Source organism: Xiphophorus couchianus, chromosome 1 (genome assembly GCF_001444195.1).
Source record: "Xiphophorus couchianus chromosome 1, X_couchianus-1.0, whole genome shotgun sequence".
Lineage (NCBI taxonomy): Eukaryota > Metazoa > Chordata > Actinopteri > Cyprinodontiformes > Poeciliidae > Xiphophorus > Xiphophorus couchianus.
This window is the reverse complement of record NC_040228.1, coordinates 23,150,311-23,168,138: the sequence shown is the minus strand read 5'-3', so window position 1 is coordinate 23,168,138 and position 17,828 is coordinate 23,150,311. Positions and strand designations below refer to the sequence as shown.

The 17,828-nt window shown below is 38.2% G+C and overlaps 1 protein-coding gene across 8 annotated transcripts in view; it reads left to right on the top strand.

Moving 5' to 3' along the window:
- The first annotated feature begins 1,892 nt into the window (after positions 1-1,892).
- The window catches only part of LOC114139168 (synaptotagmin-2-like), a 73,354-nt gene continuing 57,418 nt past the window's right edge, over positions 1,893-17,828 (top strand). For 4 of the 8 annotated variants that reach the window (XM_028009504.1, XM_028009108.1, XM_028009434.1 and 1 more), the window contains exons 1-2: positions 2,008-2,144; positions 2,241-2,302. Coding sequence is in view for 2 of the 8 variants with exons in the window: in XM_028009031.1 (XP_027864832.1) it covers positions 1,908-2,024; positions 2,241-2,302 (179 nt within the window). In the remaining 6 variants the exon portion in view is untranslated. Of the gene's footprint in view, positions 2,303-17,828 lie in introns of all 8 variants that reach the window. The other 4 variants (XM_028009031.1, XM_028008945.1, XM_028009191.1 and 1 more) reach the window with 2 other exon arrangements.

The window sequence follows — 17,828 nt, the reverse complement described above, 5'->3', positions numbered from 1 at the left end:
CAGATCTTTGGGATAGAACATGGGATGTGATAGTGACAGATTGCAGCATCAGTGTTTGCAATACGTTTTGCATCGTCTATGAATCAATGGCAGGGAACTGAGTCTACGTTGTGATTCTTTTGCCTCTGGCTGAAATGAGTCAAGCTAGGTGAAAAAAAGACAGCCTCCCTGCCAAGAACTGCTTTGAAGCTCATATTCCTCAGATAAAAGTGCTGCAGAAGACTCTCAACATAATACATGACACCTAACATTTTCTGTACAACATAAAGAATAAACAAGAGAGCATATTCAGTTCAAAGCTTCTCCAGCTCTGCTGCAACAAGGAACAGGTCAGTCCTGCCCACTATAATAACTGTATACCTAGTGTCCCTCTATAATTTCTGACTTGTTATATCAATACTATGTTTCAGGAAAATACATAAAAGCAACATTATTTCACCTTGAAGGTAATATAAGTTTAGCTATATTCTGATATTAGTTGTGAATAATAACATGATGTCAGTTGGATTTACCCACATTTTCCACACTCTTCTGTTTATTTTTCCACTATTTTTGTGATTTTCTTATTCTTTTTTGTGATTCATCAACTTTAGCCCAAATTAAAGCAAGCTTATAACTATGTCTTTAAAATCTACCTAGCTCAATTACCAGAAGTCTAAATTGTTAAAGGAGTGTTGATTTCATCCACAAACAAGTTGGAAGTTATGCATATGTTCTCCTTCACAAGAAAGAATAGGCAAAGGCAGACTTTTATAAAAGATTATATGCTAAAAAAAATCGTTCACAATAAAAATGCACTACATGTCATGCATTTGAACCTTTAGTCCAAGTCATCAGATTTCCTTTTGCTATTCTCCCATCTGCCATGATGGTGTTGACTGAGCAATCTCATCAAATATAACTTGTGGTGTGCTCATTGTGGCCTGTGCAGATGGTCGAGGTATTGTATGGTCCATTATTGATCTGGTCGGGTATTGTGCTTAAGTGCAGCTGGGACACAATAGACCAGATGTGAGTAGTTTCAAAAAAAAAAAGAGAAGGAGGAGGAAGAAATCTGACACCACAAATTCAATCTCACACATTTGCTGAGCAGGAAATCTTTCATTGCATCATGAAATAAAAGTGGACTGAGGAGGCATTTTATTTTAGGGCACGCGGTTTAAGGTACCATCTGAGAACATGTACGGGTGTTGGTAATTATCAGGAACCTTAGCAGCGGCAGCAGAGAGGCGGTCTGAACCGCCAGACCTCCCATTCTCCTTTGGGACGCTTTCAATAATTCATAAGGTGAATGCATTATCCACAGTGAGCTCTGTGCCCCCCCCCCCCCCCCCCTCCTTAAAGTCAAAGACATCCTGAAAGGCTGTACTTCAGCATCACTGCAGCCATCCGTGGCTCTCCTCCTCCCTTCCCATCCCCCCATTCCTGCCTGGCTGTCAGACTCACACTGCAGCAGAGCCACCTAGCTGCGCTGCAGTGAGCGCAGAGAAATCTCGCTTTCATCTGACCTGCTGTCACACTGCTGCGACGGGCAGAACCAGCCAGTGCATCCAAACCCATCTCTCACCACACCTGAGACCCCTCCTTGTCTTTGTTCCCCTGCCTGCTTGTCCCGCTGCAGCATATTAATCTGCCTCAAATGCTCTTCCCCCTCCATCACCACTGTCACACACCCCGTCCCTTTATTCCTCCTCCTACTCCCACTTCCCTCTGTCCTCCATTCCCGTTGTATTCTTTGGTCGACGCGTAGGAAATTGCCGAGCTCAGCATTCTTCTCCACAGGCACTTAGGAAGAAGGAAAGGAAAAAAAGTAAAAAAAAAAAAACAAAAAAAAACGGGATGAGTTGGGCGGGAGGGTTTCTGCTGCACCACATTACTGGCTCCCTTCCAATTAAAAAAGAGAGCTTATGTTACTGAAAAGCTGTGTACCCAATCAGGAGGCAGCGCAGGATAAAGATAGCTGGATAAAAGCGAGCGGGAGAGTGGGCAAGAGGACGAAAAAAAGGAAAAAAAAACTGCAGTGTGTGAGTGTGTGTAGTTTTCATCCCTCCCCCCCTGAGCAAATCTTCATCAAATTGTGGTACTTCAGTCTTGGGGTGCATTAGGATTGTGAGGGTTTATGTGGTGGAGTTGTCAGAGTAAAGGTGTGTGTTCTGGGCTCTGTCAGATTTGCATTTGGTCTGAAACTGGAAGTACGAGAAAGTAAGAAGAGACTCATTCTTTTTCTCTCTATCTCAAAGTGTCTCGGAGTCTGTGGAGAAAGGGAACATCTTATTGTCAGGGGGAACATCCTGCACAGAAGGTAAGCTGCTGGGTTTGCTTCTTAACCTGCAGTCTTTTCACTTTTTATGGGTCTGTAGAGAGAAACAAATGGCTTTTTTTAAAAAAAATGTTGATCTTGGTCTTCAGTGATTAGTATTCTTTACAAAGTGAGACATTTCTACTTACCTTTTTATCTATATTTTTATTTGTTTTCATTGCAAAGACTTGAAGTGGAGTGAGCCAGTGAGGCATAGGGAAAGGGGAGGGAGAAGCTCAGTGCGGGACTCCCTGATGCTCCTGGGCAAGTTTTCTGTGCACACGGTTCTCTTGTGCTGCAGTATCCTGTTAAATCCCCTTGTGAAGCTGCCTCAACATCCAGCAACCCGCATCCAGGCTGAACTGCACAAGACAGCTTCCAGTTTTTGACAACATCAGCTTGGCTTGTCTTTTGTTTCGCATCCAGATCTTAAAATAAGCGAAGTTTCTCGATGACATTTTGGATTCAGTTGGCTAGGAGGCTGCTGTAGCCCCTGTTAGTTTGGTGATGCGTGATCTCATCGTGGCTTCTGATAGGGTACTAACAGGAAACAGTGAGCTGGCTCAGGATTTGGTTGAGTCTGGTGACTAGTTTCTGCTCAGTTTGTCCAGTTAAGGGGAGGTGCTGCAGTCAGAGCTTGAAGCAAAAGTAGGTTACTTCATTGATTATTCAGTGCTTGCTGTGTGTACCTTAAAGAATTAAAGCAAAGCTACAAACATTGTAATATTAATAAACTTTCAGTCAGTAGTTGGAACATAAAATATATCTTATAAGGTAGCACAAAAAGGACTCGAATAACAGAAGTAAAATTGAAATTTTTTGGAAATTTACTTCAGTCTTTTCGTTAAAATCTACAGCTGTTGTTCTCCACCTCATTCTATTCTATTCTGACCTTCATTAACTGCAAATGGAGAGCTTGATGCTGTCCAGCAGTGGGCAGTGTGTTACCTCTGCCCATGCACAGTGGCCTGCTGCAGAGAAAGGAGCAAATAATAGACATGTGTTTTCCTGTAAGCACACTGCAAAGCCACATTAGAAGTAGTAAAAGGTACAGCATGTGCTAATAGTTGAATATATATACATATATATATTAAAACTTATCCTGCTCTTCTTAGGCATCTGGTCTTAGTTGTACTGCAAGGCTGACCCAAATTTCTGATCCTTGTTGCAAGTTTTAAAACATTTAAATTATTCAAGATGGGCGAATGAAAGCAAATTCACTTCAGAACCATGGACAGCAGCTCCTCTTAATCGCTGTTTAAACCCGTTTAGTCGCATATCCAGAAGCATGTTTAATGTTGCAGAGCTTTGCGTGTCTTTTCCTGTTTTAGACAGAAAAATAGACACTTTTTATTATTAATGTCATTCTTTCATAATGCACCTCCAAAGAGAACCAGTTTTCTTTTTCAGAAACAGTCTTTCACTGATTCAGCTCAAAACCTGCTGTTCGTGTTGTACCTTCAATATCTCACTGTGCTCCATGTGGGAGTGCCTTCATCGTGGTTTTGTTCTTGCTTCTTTGTCGCTGCAAAGAAATGGTTATGAGGCAAAACAGCAGCCCAGCAGAAACAGTAACATTAAGTCCAAAGATGAGAACAAGAACTAAGAAAATTTGAGTCTCCAATACTGATTCAGCCAATATCTCTTTATGAAAATATTAATCTTTCCAGATTATAATTGGAGGGCTGTTGATTATCTCTATCAGTTAACAGCCAAGAGGCAGGATTCAGGCTGGACAGTTCACCTGTCCATCACAGAAACACATAGATCAAACAACAGGATCTTAGGGTAATTGAAAGTGGGCATTGATACTTTCTGACTCTGAGAGGAAGCTGGAAATCTCATGGATAAACATGGAGAGAATACAAACTCCATTCAGAAAGTTCTGAACCACAGACCTTGTTGCTACAATTGTGTAGACCTATTCAATAAAGTAAAATATTTTAAAAGAGGTCATTTATTTCAGTAACTCAACTGTGAAACACCTTATATGGGTTATTTACACCTAGACAGACAATTATTTTTGCTAATTATGATGATTTACCAATTATAGCTAATGAAAAAAATGCATTAGTATTATTACGTAAGTAAAAATAGTACGGTACAGTAAAACCAGTCCTGAAATTGCATTTACAAACATATACAACTAATCATAACAGCAAATGTAATTAGGTACTACCCATTTCTGGTAAAAGTATTGTTGTTGTGAGCACAAACCAGGTTGTGCTTAGTATGTTGAGTTCACAGATTGAAAAATTATTACATTTTTGAGTGTCTGGGTCACCAGTCATAGCCGATTGTCAGTTTAACTGTCAGATTTCAGTCACGAGGGGCTTTTTCTCTGTAAAGCACATTTTTATATGTATATTCACAGCCCGGGGTCTTTCTGCACAGAGTTTGCATGTTCTCCCTGTGTATGAGTAGTACTCCGACTTCCTCCCACAGTCCAACAGTCCAAAAATATGACTGTTAGGTTAATTGGTCTCTCTAAATTCTCCCTAGGTGTGAGTGTGTGTGTGCATGGTTGTTTGTCCTGTCTGTCTCCGTGTTGCCCTGCGACAAACTGGCGACCTGTCCAGGATGAACCCCACCTCTTTCCCGGAACGTTAGCTGGAGATAGGCACCAGCACCTCTCCCGACCCTATTAGGGACAAGGGTGTTAGAAGATGGATGGATGGATGGATGGATGGATATACTGAAATGTAGAAGGTGCTCAGAGACCTCAGTGATGTGTTACAGCTGTCATTAAAAAAATCATTTAAAACATGTAATGTCCTCAGATCATATAAGTCTGATACCAGCTGTGAAACAAAGCTTTGTTTCATGTCACGGTTGAGTTCAGTCTGGGTAGTGTCTCAGCAGGACTCTGCTTGCATATGGTGAAACTCGTCTAGATAGTGATGATTAGAAACACAAGTTCTGTAATGGCAAATGGAATCGGGACCCCTCACTGTTACATGAATTAGCCAGTACCTGTCATTTCACGTGAACATAAAGTACAAAGTGTGGACAAGATTGAACATTTTTTCATAAGATAAATCGACTTGTTTCGAAGAGAAATCGTATTAAGGTGGAATTTACAAAAGTTTAATGATTCAATCTCTCAACAACCAATTCAGTTAAGCCGTTAAATAGTCATTGTTTAGTTAAATGTGTGAATGATCAAATTATGCACTATAACTTTGTATTTGGGGGAAGGGAACAGCTGCAAGGCTCATCATTGCTCATCCTTTGAGCGTGACATCCTCTGTCCCAGCATGTATAGTACAGCCATTCAGCGTGTCCCAGTAAATGATGGCCTGGGCAAAAACAGCAGAGCATCATCGGCTGTTACTACAGTTGGTAGCCATTCAAAAATTCTTGATCTGGTTAGAAGAAAAGAACATCTTCCAATGATGTTGTTAAGGTGGTCAAAAAAAATCCAAAACATTTACACCTTCATAAACACAATGAGTAAAAATACATGGCACATGATAATAGAGGAATATGTTGGGATTTGCACATAAGGACACACCTGAAAAGACAGAGCCTTTAACATACTAAATTCAATGCATGGAAAGGGATAAACTTTAGTCATTTAGAGTAGATAATATCCTTTGAAAGTGCAAGTGTTTGGTGTGAAATTCATTTGTACTTAAGAAAATTACCCAGAAGATCTTTTAAACCCTCTTCATGGCTTAAAAGGTTACAGTTGATTGTTAAGTTTTATCTATAGTATAAGTTAAAAATTTAGCAATTAGTGAATTTTAGTAAAAGCACATTTTGTATGTGGGCTAACCTTCCAGCTAAACTACTAGAATGTAGTTACTTTTAGTGACTATGGATAAAAAACTTTTAAGTAATTTGGATTTATACTAACAGATAGTATTGATGTTTTAATGTTTTCTGAACAGTTCGTTGTTGAAAATGAGAATTTGCTCTAACTGATCTTACCTGGTATTGCAACTTGACGTAAACCAAGTTTGTTCATGGCATATTTTAGCAGTTTAAAGTTCTTTACTTGACAAAAAGATCACACAATTAACAAACAAAAAAGAAACATTACATTTCAGTGGTATAAAAAAAGAGAAGTCATGAAAAGTTGTAATCCAGAACGGAATTAATCTATGTTCTCGTAATTATTAATCCAACCCACCTCTGAACAAATGGCTTTTTCATTTAAAGGAACTCAGTGTTTCAACAGTTTTGAGGTTTTCTTGAAGTTTGCTCCAGATGTAGTCCAGCTTGTGTTGTCTAAATGCTTTTGTTCAGCAGGTGAAGGAGAAATGGTTTGAGTTGATCAGAATATAAATGGAGGGATTACTGAGTGATACCTTAAGAAAACTTGTTGAGGGCTGCAAAAGACTTGAGATCTTTCTTTGGGACAACAACCCTAAAACTCAGAGTTACAATATAATAGCTTAGATCAAATCATATTCATATATTACAATGCCATATTTAAAGTCCAAACCTAAATCTGTCTTGGAATCATATTGAAAATTGCAGTATATTGATGCTTTCTAGCAAATTTGACTGAGTCTGAGCTGCAAAGAAGAATGGCAACAATTCCAGATGAAGTGGCATTAGATGGAAATATTATCTAAACAAATTACATAGTTAATACTTCACTATTCAAAGCCCAACACTTTTCTAGCTCAATTGGGTTTGTTGAGACTTGAACTAACTCATCAAATAGATTATTTTGTACATTTCTGATTTTATTTCCCATTCACGCGTCAAGCCTCAAAAAATGACATAATCACATAATCACAAATGCTAAGCAGCCAATCAGAGATCTAACTCACTAAGAAAAATGCTGACGGAATCTGACAGAACCAATGATGTGTTACGCAACGAAGAAACCGAAGAGGCAGACTTTCACTGAGACTCCAGATGTTGCAGCCTACTGATGGCTTGGTGTACAAACACTTATAGGAGATTAAGCGTTGTGGTCCTAATCTTGCATTTTTCCAAGTTTGGTAAATGTGGACATTTAGCTTTTCTCCACCCTTTCAAAATAACTTGTTTTATAGATGCACATGTCAGAGGACATGCACAAAAGCATGGGGCAGTTTACATCAAGAATGCATTAAAGACATGGACTGCAGTTTATCTACAGAGAATGGAGGAAAATAGACACCAGAAAAGGACAGTGCCCTGTAAAGGACGTGAAACGACGACGGAAGTCAAATTATTTAGGCATGAGCCAGAAAGGGTTACAGAGATTGAGAGACTGTCACAGGCAGAGCACGGATGGAAGAGAGTGGGTGTGCATAGCAGAGCTATGAGCACTGCAGCACATTGCAGTGCCCAGCCCCCGCTGTGTTCTCTGCTCACCATCCGGCACCATGCGCTGAAAAGACCCCTGCAGCAGCAGAGCTGTACCGCACACAGGGCTGCCTGCCGATGAACAGAAACATTACAAAAAGCCTCTGACCCTCCGTTGTGCAGTCTGGACATCAGTTGGTGGACAAGAGATCGGTGGAAACAGAGTTGAACGCAAGCAACTGATCGTCACCCGCAAAGTCATGTAAAAGAAGGAAGTAAGTCACATTGATGCTCCCCCTGGATTATTTAAATGAATTACACATTTACTTCCCTTAATGCCTGCTGAATGATCCCGTCTTCCCTGGCCACATTTTCCCAGATTAGGAACACCTGCCTTTCTGCTTGCATTTTTCCAGAGAGCAAGACCTTTGCAAACACTGGTGAGCAATTCTCTATAAACCAAACAGAGAGGCAAGTACAAAGAAGTCCTAAATGACAGAAAAGAGCAACTTATAGCTTCCATCTGATTAGATCTCCAAGTTACTTTCAAGTTAGCAAGTGTAGTGTAGTGTAGTGTACTTTATAGTACTATTATGAGCCTTTATTTAACCAGATAAAGAACCCACTGAGACCAAGGTCTCTTTTACAAGAGGTCAAAAGTATACACTTCAGAAACACAAATCACCTAGAATAAAACAGCAAATTTACAGGTAAAGTGCAATTTGCTATAAACAATAATTTTCATGCACCATTGCAGTCATGGACATTAAGATAAAGCGTAATAGCTGAAAATAATAATATAAAGAACAATTCAATATTGTTTAAAAGGTACAATTGTTCCCTGTGACATCCTGACATTATTTTGTGAATTCCTTTTTGCCTTTTAAGTAAGAAAGAACTAAAAGTTTTGAATGAGACAAGTTAAGACAAGTATAGTATAGTATAGTGTAGCATAGTACAGTACAGTATGATATAGTATCATAAGCACTAATGCCTCACACCATGTGGTCTTACACTTAAGTTATATTAGATTAATTAAACAGCTTTTGGGCAGGCTAGTAATACCAGAACTAGCACAGGCACATGCATGTGAACACATGCAAGCAGATGTGAAATGAGTCGACATCACGTGAGGAGCCCAAAGGAAACGAAGGAGAAGCTTCTTTCTGCATCCATTAGCAGTAGCTGTGCTTCCGCCCACTGCTTGCCTGGGGGGCTGCTTGGCCAAAGCGTGAGAGCTTCCCCCTCCTTTTGTGTTTGCATATTCTTCCATTTCCTCCGGTTTGCTGATATGGCTGATTCAAGTTTGCGGAGCGTGTACTCACTCTGCTTCCTGTGACATGGTCTGATGGAGTGGCTGAATCAATTACACCTTAACAGACAGGTGTTAAGTGTGTTTACCTCGGCACTTAAGCCATGTTTGGTTCTGATTTGCAAATAAATCAGCAATAGGCTTTCAAACTTATACTACACAAAAAATATATGCTTCCGGTGGATCACACTACAACTGGCACAACTTGTATTCTTGCAAAATAAATGAAATGTTCAAGGGAGATAAATTCTAAATAAAAAAAAAAAAAATTGTATTTAGTTTTGTAGATTGCAATAATTATTTTCATGAACTGCACATAAGAATGACCAAAATCCAGAAATATGAAGTAGAAATACATGAAAATACAATGAAATAAATATAATGCAGCTGAGAATGCAACTTAAAGAGCGATGAGATCACATTACGAACACTGATCTTGGACATCAGTGTTTAACGTAATGACCACAAGATAAGTAATGATAACAAAGTCTCCAGCAAAAACAAAAATAGTTAATAAATTCAAAATTAAAATGTTGAATTTATCCAACAAAGAGAAGGTCTTCTAAAATGTTATATAAAGCAGCAGCATTGAAACATTACAAACTAGCACCCTATGTTAGGATTTAAAAGGTCTCCATGGTGAGCCCACTTTGCCATAATTTACCACAGTGTCAAATATGAAACAGAGAAATTCTGCCATCATATTTTGTAATTTCTGCTCTCGTTCTGACCAACATTGTTACTTCAAATGTTCTTATTTTCATCCAGCATATCCCTCTTAATAAAGGTGTCACTAGAATAGCTGACTTTACATTTGTGAGCTATGTAATTGTGGAAGTCTCACTTTTTTCTTCACTCTAGATTTACTTGCATGAGTTTAAGTACTGCAGAAATGTAGCCATCAAAATTGTTCTTCTGTCAAACCACTCAAACTCCATAAGTCCATCTATATTTAATTTTCCCACATTCTATTGTTGGCCATAAAAAGCCAGTTCAAGCTGGTGCTACGTTTTTTATTTTATTCTTTTCAGAACAAAGGGGTGTGTTTGTGTGTGTGTAAATTCTGTTTACCCTTTAAACTTTCAAAATATCACAGAGGAAGAAAAATTTGATCCAGTCAAGGATCAAATTTAACTATTAAAATAACATTTGATTTTAATAGCATGGTATTTTAATAAAATCAAATGTTGCTTTTTATTATGAAGAATAGAGAAAGAAAGTAAATACTAGTCTGTGGTCTGTGTGAGTTACAGAGACAGAGGGAGTGGGAGGAAGCTGGATAGTATTGTGGTGTGGGTGAGCTGCAGCAGGGACTCAGAGTGCTGCATTGAGCTGCATAATTAATGTTAAGAGGGTGGAGCTAAAGGCGGAGATAACTTGCTATGAAGACAGAGCTGCTACAACACCAAAAGAAGGAGAGTAGCTCTGTCATAAAATATGGAGCAGCGCTCCAGCAGCCAGGCAGAGATCAGTATGAACCTGAATTTCTGAAGCAAAACAACAAAAGAGCTCAGACTTTTTCGGTCCGGTTCTATGCCCCCATCCCATCTGCTGCCCCAGCCCTCGAAGCCAATCTTTCTCCTCAGATCTGCTTACCTTAGCCAAATGTCTCAGTGTTGGCTGCGCTGCTCTGTTAATCATCCAATTTGTATCGAAGCTCCTTCCTATATGACACATCTTCTATATTTCCCATCTGATCTGTCTGAATTGGACCTCAGGGAGGGAGGGGGGATGGAGTTATATTTAGTCAGCTTCTCAAAGATTCTCAGCATCAGTTTTCTTTAATGCTCATGTGTGTGCTTCTGTTTGATAAAGATGGAATGTGAGTTAGTGGGACTCACTTTTTAATGAGCGTTCATGTCCACAAAGGTGCATATTGAATGCATTCAGGCATTAATGCAAATACTCATAATCCTCTGTGCTTCTGTCAGAGCTCACAAACTCGTTTAGCCTCCCTGTCTCCAAGGCCATGTTTCTTGTTTGCTGACCGCATCATTATCGCACTCCTCCGCTTGCACCTCTGTCACAGCACCTCCCTGTCACAGAAGCTGCTCTGAGTTCTGAGCTCTGCAGCAGTGCTCCATGCCTCTTTCCTCATTGCATTACAGTAAACAAAGGATAAAGAATCTCAACTTGCGTAGCACTTTTCTAGTAATATTGACAACCGAAACCTGTTTTATTTTTTTTCCCTACCACAGCCACATTCATCCAGCTGCACTCACAAACAAATACACATTTACACACCAGTATGCAGATTGGCAAGCAACTTGGGTCACATAACCAGCTGGTGGATGACGCTTGAAATGAACTCGGCTTTAACTCTCTAATTGCAAGATGACTGCTCTTTCTAGTGAGCCATAGCTGCCTATGTCTTTGGAAGAGATGTTGCCTATCTGTTTAAAAAACTTCAATGTCTTCTTTTTACCATGTTCTTTATGAAGCAATGTTGTTGTAGTGTAAGAAAAAATATTGTTAAAGTTTCTACAAATACACATACAAACGCTCCCGAGTCAAAAACCTGTCCAGTTTTTTTTAGCCAATTCTTCTTTGCAAAACAGCTAAAACTCAGTGAGACCTGCTGGAAATCATCAACAAAGACCAATTTCTAAATTAAGTCTTACCAGCACTTCTGTAGATAAACATCCAAACAGATTGGTCACAACTAATAGTTCTGTAAATGGTTTCTCCCACCTGAGCTGTGGATCTCTGCAGCTCCTCCAGGGTTACCATGGACCTTGAGCTATGTCATTGTTTAATCTTCTCCTTGCCCAGTTTGTCATTGTACTTTGGCAGTCATAGATGAAGTTTATAGGTTTGAAGCTGTATCATATTCTTTCTGTTTTCAGATAGAGTGGTTTTCCCTATTGAAAGACCAAAACTATTCATTCATTCATAGAAAAACAAAACTTTGATGTTGGCATTTCTTCTCCCTTGAAATGCCTGATTTGGAGAGAAAATATATTTTTTTCTCTTTGCCTTTCTAGGGGCTTTTGCAGTGGCAGAGCAGTGTTACCATTTCTTACTGTTGCCAAGAGAAAATGTGCCCACCTGACATGTGGACCGCCGAGAGCAAAGCAAATATCAGAAGAAAACCTTTAGAAAAAAAAGTGTTTTTTCCTTCTTTGAGATAAACCAAAGCTTTGCACTTTGTTTGACAGTGTCATCCAGTAAAATCATCTGAAATCCATTTAACTGCAGGCAGCGTGGGTGAATTTTAAAATCTTATTGATTCAAGTGTGACCTACAGCTTTAAGTTTCTGCACAGTTCAGGTGTACAACAACTAGCTTTTCATTAGACAAACACATTAGCACTCAGAGAGAAATAAGATGAAAGGATCAACAGGCAAGAAAATGTTTTCAAAGTGAGAGTAGGTGTGTAGAATAAAAGACTTTGTTCTTGGAGATGTTTGAGGTGAGGGACATTGCAAAACAAATCACAGCTTTTCTTTGATAGGAAGACGATGGAAAGAGGTGGAGAAAAAAGGGTAAAAAGAAAAGACTTCAATTTTGCACAATTTGAAAAGTTTCACAGTTCAAAGTACATTGTGTTATCGGTCATTGGCACAACCTTGAATCAAAAGAAAAAGATTGGATAATCTGTTTTCAGCCTAATTCCATCAATAAAAGAACCCATAACATCTGATATTAAATTTAGAATTCAACAAAGTTAAAGGTACTTGGAAAAAGTTGAACCTGTGGATCACATCCAAGGCCAAAACAAAATCTGACCAAAGGCCCATCTCACATGTGACACCAAACGCCTGCATGATAGGCGATTGCTTGACTTAGCAACCCCAGTCAAGCCCAGCCCCACTCATAACAACCTGTGGATCTACTCCCATTTTATTTTAAGAAGATTAGCGTGTTTGGTCAGCTAGTTTGTACAGTGACTGCTGGAAAAGACGTGTTTTGATGTAGACTTGCATTCAGAAACTACTGTACTTGTTGCATTCTTTATGGTTGTGCAGGAGGCGTCTTCTGCTTCTGGGTCTGACTGAGGTTCAAAGATGTACGATTGTACAAATGCACATCTGTTAGTTGCCATTTTCATGTGTACAAAGTGCAAGTGTAAACATAGAGTTTGAGGGCGTAGTCAGCAGCAGCTTATTTACATAAAAGTGACAGAGCCCTAAAACAGCTCATTCTGAAAGGAGCTCAAAATAGGCTAAATTAAGGAGGTGAAAGCTCGCTGAGAATGATTTTGTACAAAAAATGAAATGTTTTGTAAAGCCCATAGACAGCATATTAGATCCCCATTTAGCTCAAGAGGACTAGGGTTGTGAACTAGGGCAATGATCTAAAGCACAGCAGCAAGTCAACCTCTGAATGTGTAAAAAATGAAAAAAAAAAACAAACTAAAAGTAAAAGCTTTGGAGTAGCCTCATTAAACTGAGGTGTTGCAGCATAACCTAAAACAGATCATTTATGCTGGAAAACTCAAATGTGTCAGACTTGAAACAAAGAAAAGCGAATTCATCTACAGAAATGTAAATGATTAATTGATGCTGGTAGTGAGTGGAACAGGTTTGTATTAGGTTTAGACCGGACCTTTCACACATGGTACAAAATATATTATTTTGATATGTTTACTGTGATTTACTCTGTTTGTAGTTTAGATGACGAGCTGTAAAATGGCACCATATACATAAACTGAACCAAATTGATTGAAATGGAGAAGGGTGGGGCAGTATGGTAGGAAAAATATTAACAGTAAAACTACAACTCCTCATTGATCACAAATTCATGATGTAAAAACATAACATCAGAAAAGTAAAAAATGTGTCTAACAAAGTATATTTAACAAAGAACATGTCTGAATACATTTTGATTACTTTGTTCAATTTTACTATTTGTGTCAGTTACACTTAAAATGTTGTATTTGAGGTTGTAGTCTTGGATTAAATCATCCCCACCCTGAAACCCAAATTGAAATGTTTAATTTAAACTTTAGACAAATAAAAAGAACACTCAGATAAAATTCTGTCTTGCTACTGAAAAAAGCTTTTTCATGAAGCCAAAAGAAACAAAGGAAATTTTGAAAAAGAGGCAAACAAGACATGCAAGAACATAGAACATCAATGACCAGAATGTGTTGAGCGGTGACTCTGCAAACCTCAGTGATCTGGGAAAAGTCAAATATCTGGCCTTCACTGCAACAAACCTTTGATTTATTGTTCACCACAATTTAAGTTTTAAACTGCTCCTGTAGCACATTTCTACAACCTCTGTCTTTCACTTCTGCCGTTGTAGTCAAATTAGGAACATCCTGGTCCCAAGAGAGCCAGAAAGTATATAAAGCTCTATAAAAAAAGCCATTTGAATAGTATTTAAACACAGTCAGTGGAACTGAATGCTGAAAAATATACTGAGGATTTACATCGACACGTTTACTGTAAAATCATACAGAGATTAATATACATTTTATAATATATCACTAAGAATTTACAATATACATGCATTGCAAAGGCACTAAGATGATGGGTCCTCCTTACTGGCCTGCCTGCAGTCCTTACCTGTCCCCACCATAGCTACTGGGCTAATAAACTAAGGCTCTGTGAGTGACAGGTCTTTTAAGGTGCTTTATAAAGCTGAAGGTGTTGAGCCATCCTTTTAATTCATTCTCTTCTAAGGTTGTTCTTTAGCCACCAAGATTACAGCTGCTCATCAGTATTCAGCAGATATGTCTAAAGTCACAGAGTTGACAGAATCAAATCAAAACAAAGCATTTATAATCTAGCTCCTAAATAGGGAAGCATATAGTTTGAGTGTGATTTTCTCAGTGAGTAGGGGTGTATGTGGGTGTGTGTGTGTGTGTGTGTGTGTGTTTCAGCTATATTGTGGAAATCTTGCAGATTTCATCTCTACCGATGAGATTATTGACTTGACAGCAAATTGGTTGGTGCTCCCAAGATCATGATGGAGGGTTGCAAAGTGTATTATATCCCATGATAAGCCTGGTAATAGTTGTGCCTTGCAAGAGGGACACGCCACTTGTTCTGTTATATTGATCAAAAATAAATAGCCTGATCATTCGTGAGCTTCTGGTGACCATCTTAGAACAAAGCTGTTGCAATCTATTGGGTTTATATGAATCATTTTCAACACAGAGTTTAACACATAAATAGTGATTTTGGATTCTCGTAAAGTTCTCAAACTGCATGTGTATTTACAGACATATAGCTGTGGTAGTTGCCAAAAACTTGCATGAGTGGATGAATAATATCTGACAGCTAAGAAAGAAAACAAAGAAAAGAAGAAAATCCAGAAGCCTCCTCAGTGGCTTTGTATCCTGTTGTGTGCTGGGGGGAACTGTGTTCTAATTTAAACCTTCAGTGAGTCATTATCCTTCCAGTTTTTCTCCAAATCATGTTTTAATTAGTCAAGATATTCATATGTTTTACTGACCCTCTCTTTGGTTAGTTTGACATGTAGGATGTCTTGCCACACATTCAGCCAATTAAACAGCGTTGATTAATATAAATCATCAGAGATTTACTATACTGATTTTAAAACTCAGCTCAATCAGATCACTTTCTGTATATCACCTGATAATTAGCAACATGTTTTTTCCTCAGGAAATGTATGTTGTTACTTGACAGGAGGTGAGCTGCTGAGTCTCTTTTGTTCATTGCAGCTCTGGAAGCGATGTGTCCCTTTGCACAGTCTGATGTCATGTAAACCTGAATGCTATAAAGAGCTTTTCAACGCAGTGCAGGGTATTGTTTATCTAGGACATGGCTGGTTTGTGGTCCCTGACTGGGAAGTGACTAAGAGACTCTGAAAGCAATCCTGATATTTAGATTTTTTTTAAGAGACTCCTCATTGACACAGTGGATAAATATTTGGTTAACATTTGCAGCTTGTTCTTGTGATTCAGCAAGCTATTGTGGCCTATTTGTGGTTATTTTATCTGCCTACATAAAGAAAAGGGATAATGGAAATACTCTAGGAGGGGTCAAGGAACATAAATGGTCAAGATTAGTTTAATGTTATATTGAAAGTTTAAGTGGATACTTAATCAAATCTGTATCAAATCTTTATTTTTTACTGACAGAAAGTACTGAGACACTTTAAAACACTTTGTTTTATTTTATTTTTTTTACAGGTTCACTCTGCAAGTTGCCTGACACATGCAGAGTGTATGATTACATATTACAAAAACATTTAGCATTGCTGACTGTAGCCATGGAACTCTTCACACAAACTGCAATTTGGGTTTATGTCAATGGCTTATCATAGTAAATATCATTGATTACACTGACAAACAGATATGGTTTTTCCTAGTTTACTTTCCAAACAAAGTAAAATGGCTAGAATGGAAATAGTATCTAATGGTTGTTTTAGAGATATTGTGACTTCAAGATGTAAACAAACACACAACACAAACACAAAACTTATTTCACTAGTGTGAGATTAGACCCCTGAAATAATAGATGAATTTATTCTGAGAATTTTAACACATCTTTACCAGGCTTCTAGTTTAAGTGTGCTTTAATATTCATTTAACTATAGACTATCATCTCTCTTCTGGATTTTTTTCAATACAATTAAACATCAGAGTGAGAAATTGTGGAAACTGAACAACATCTTATCTTGGCTCCATGTCAGCTGGCAAACTTGCCCTGCTTCTGACTGGGTTTCCCCGCTGCCACGGCTCTATGACAGCTAAATGGACCTCTGGTGCCGAGCTGATTGTGCTGTTCTCAGACTGAAAGCACAAAAAAAATGTGAATTACAGAGTGGCTCATACAAACACTCCAACTGACATTTTCCTCCTTATCTAGTTTCTGGCACACTGCCGAAAAGCCTCAGGATCTTTTCATAAAAGCACTTTTTTTGCAGCCTCATCATTTTCATTTTACAGAATAAAGGAATTCAAATTAAAAAGTTAAGCTGAAGCAAAAGTCAACTGTGCATTATGTGTTCACCAGCTTCTTCTGCAAGCTCAACTTTGAGTCTCTGTAGGATTTTACAGACATAAAGCTGTAGCTTTTAAAAGGTGGCAAACAGAACACCTTATTTTTGATAACCTTGTAATATTTCTAGAAAAGGTAATTTCAGAACTGATTCACTTGGTTATTTAAAGAAAAATAGCATTATTTTATGCTTTAAGAACCACAAAACTTACCCAATGGGTTTTTTAATGAAATTTTATGCTAAAATCAGCTATGGAGTACTGGACAATCTACACTATGTTTCATTACATTTAACCTATTTTCTGTTTGCAGATATTAGAAATTAGGAATTTCTTTGACTCACTGCTGAAAAACACATATTTTCCTCAAGCAACACATTTACATGATCTGCATGAGACAAGATTTTACAATCAAGGTTCATTTTTAGTATTGTATGGACCCTTTCATCATTCCCTCCACACACAACAGGCACACACATAGAATAAGACACAATGCATTTTCTTTGCCCTTTAGCCTATTCAATACTGATGGAAATTTGGTACGTGTCGACACTACAAACTAGTTCTTGCTGCTGAGCTATCTCAATGCGTTCCCAAATATAAAATCTGAACATATTTATGAGATTGCAATTATGAGATACTAAATATCTCATAATTTATGAGATTATGAGATATAAATTTATATCTGTGTGCTGATATAAATTTATCATACTCAAAATTCCAGGGCTTATGTAGTTTTTTTTAATAACCACTGTCCAGTGACAGAAGACACGTCAAAGTAGTTATTAGTTTTAGGTGTTTTCACATCCTTTGCTTTTTTTCAGGATGTTTGAATAGAATAGAATTACTTTATTCATCCCAGCAGGGAAATTATTTTGCAGTTACAGCAGCATAGAGACAAGACACACAACAACCACCACTGAGTATCAATTGTAGACAAAATAAAAATAAAAATAAAATATAACATGCTGTCAATATAAAAGGCAGCTTAGAGCAGTCCTTGCAGAGATTCTAAAATGCAGATACAGTATGTATATGTAAATATATGTACAGCA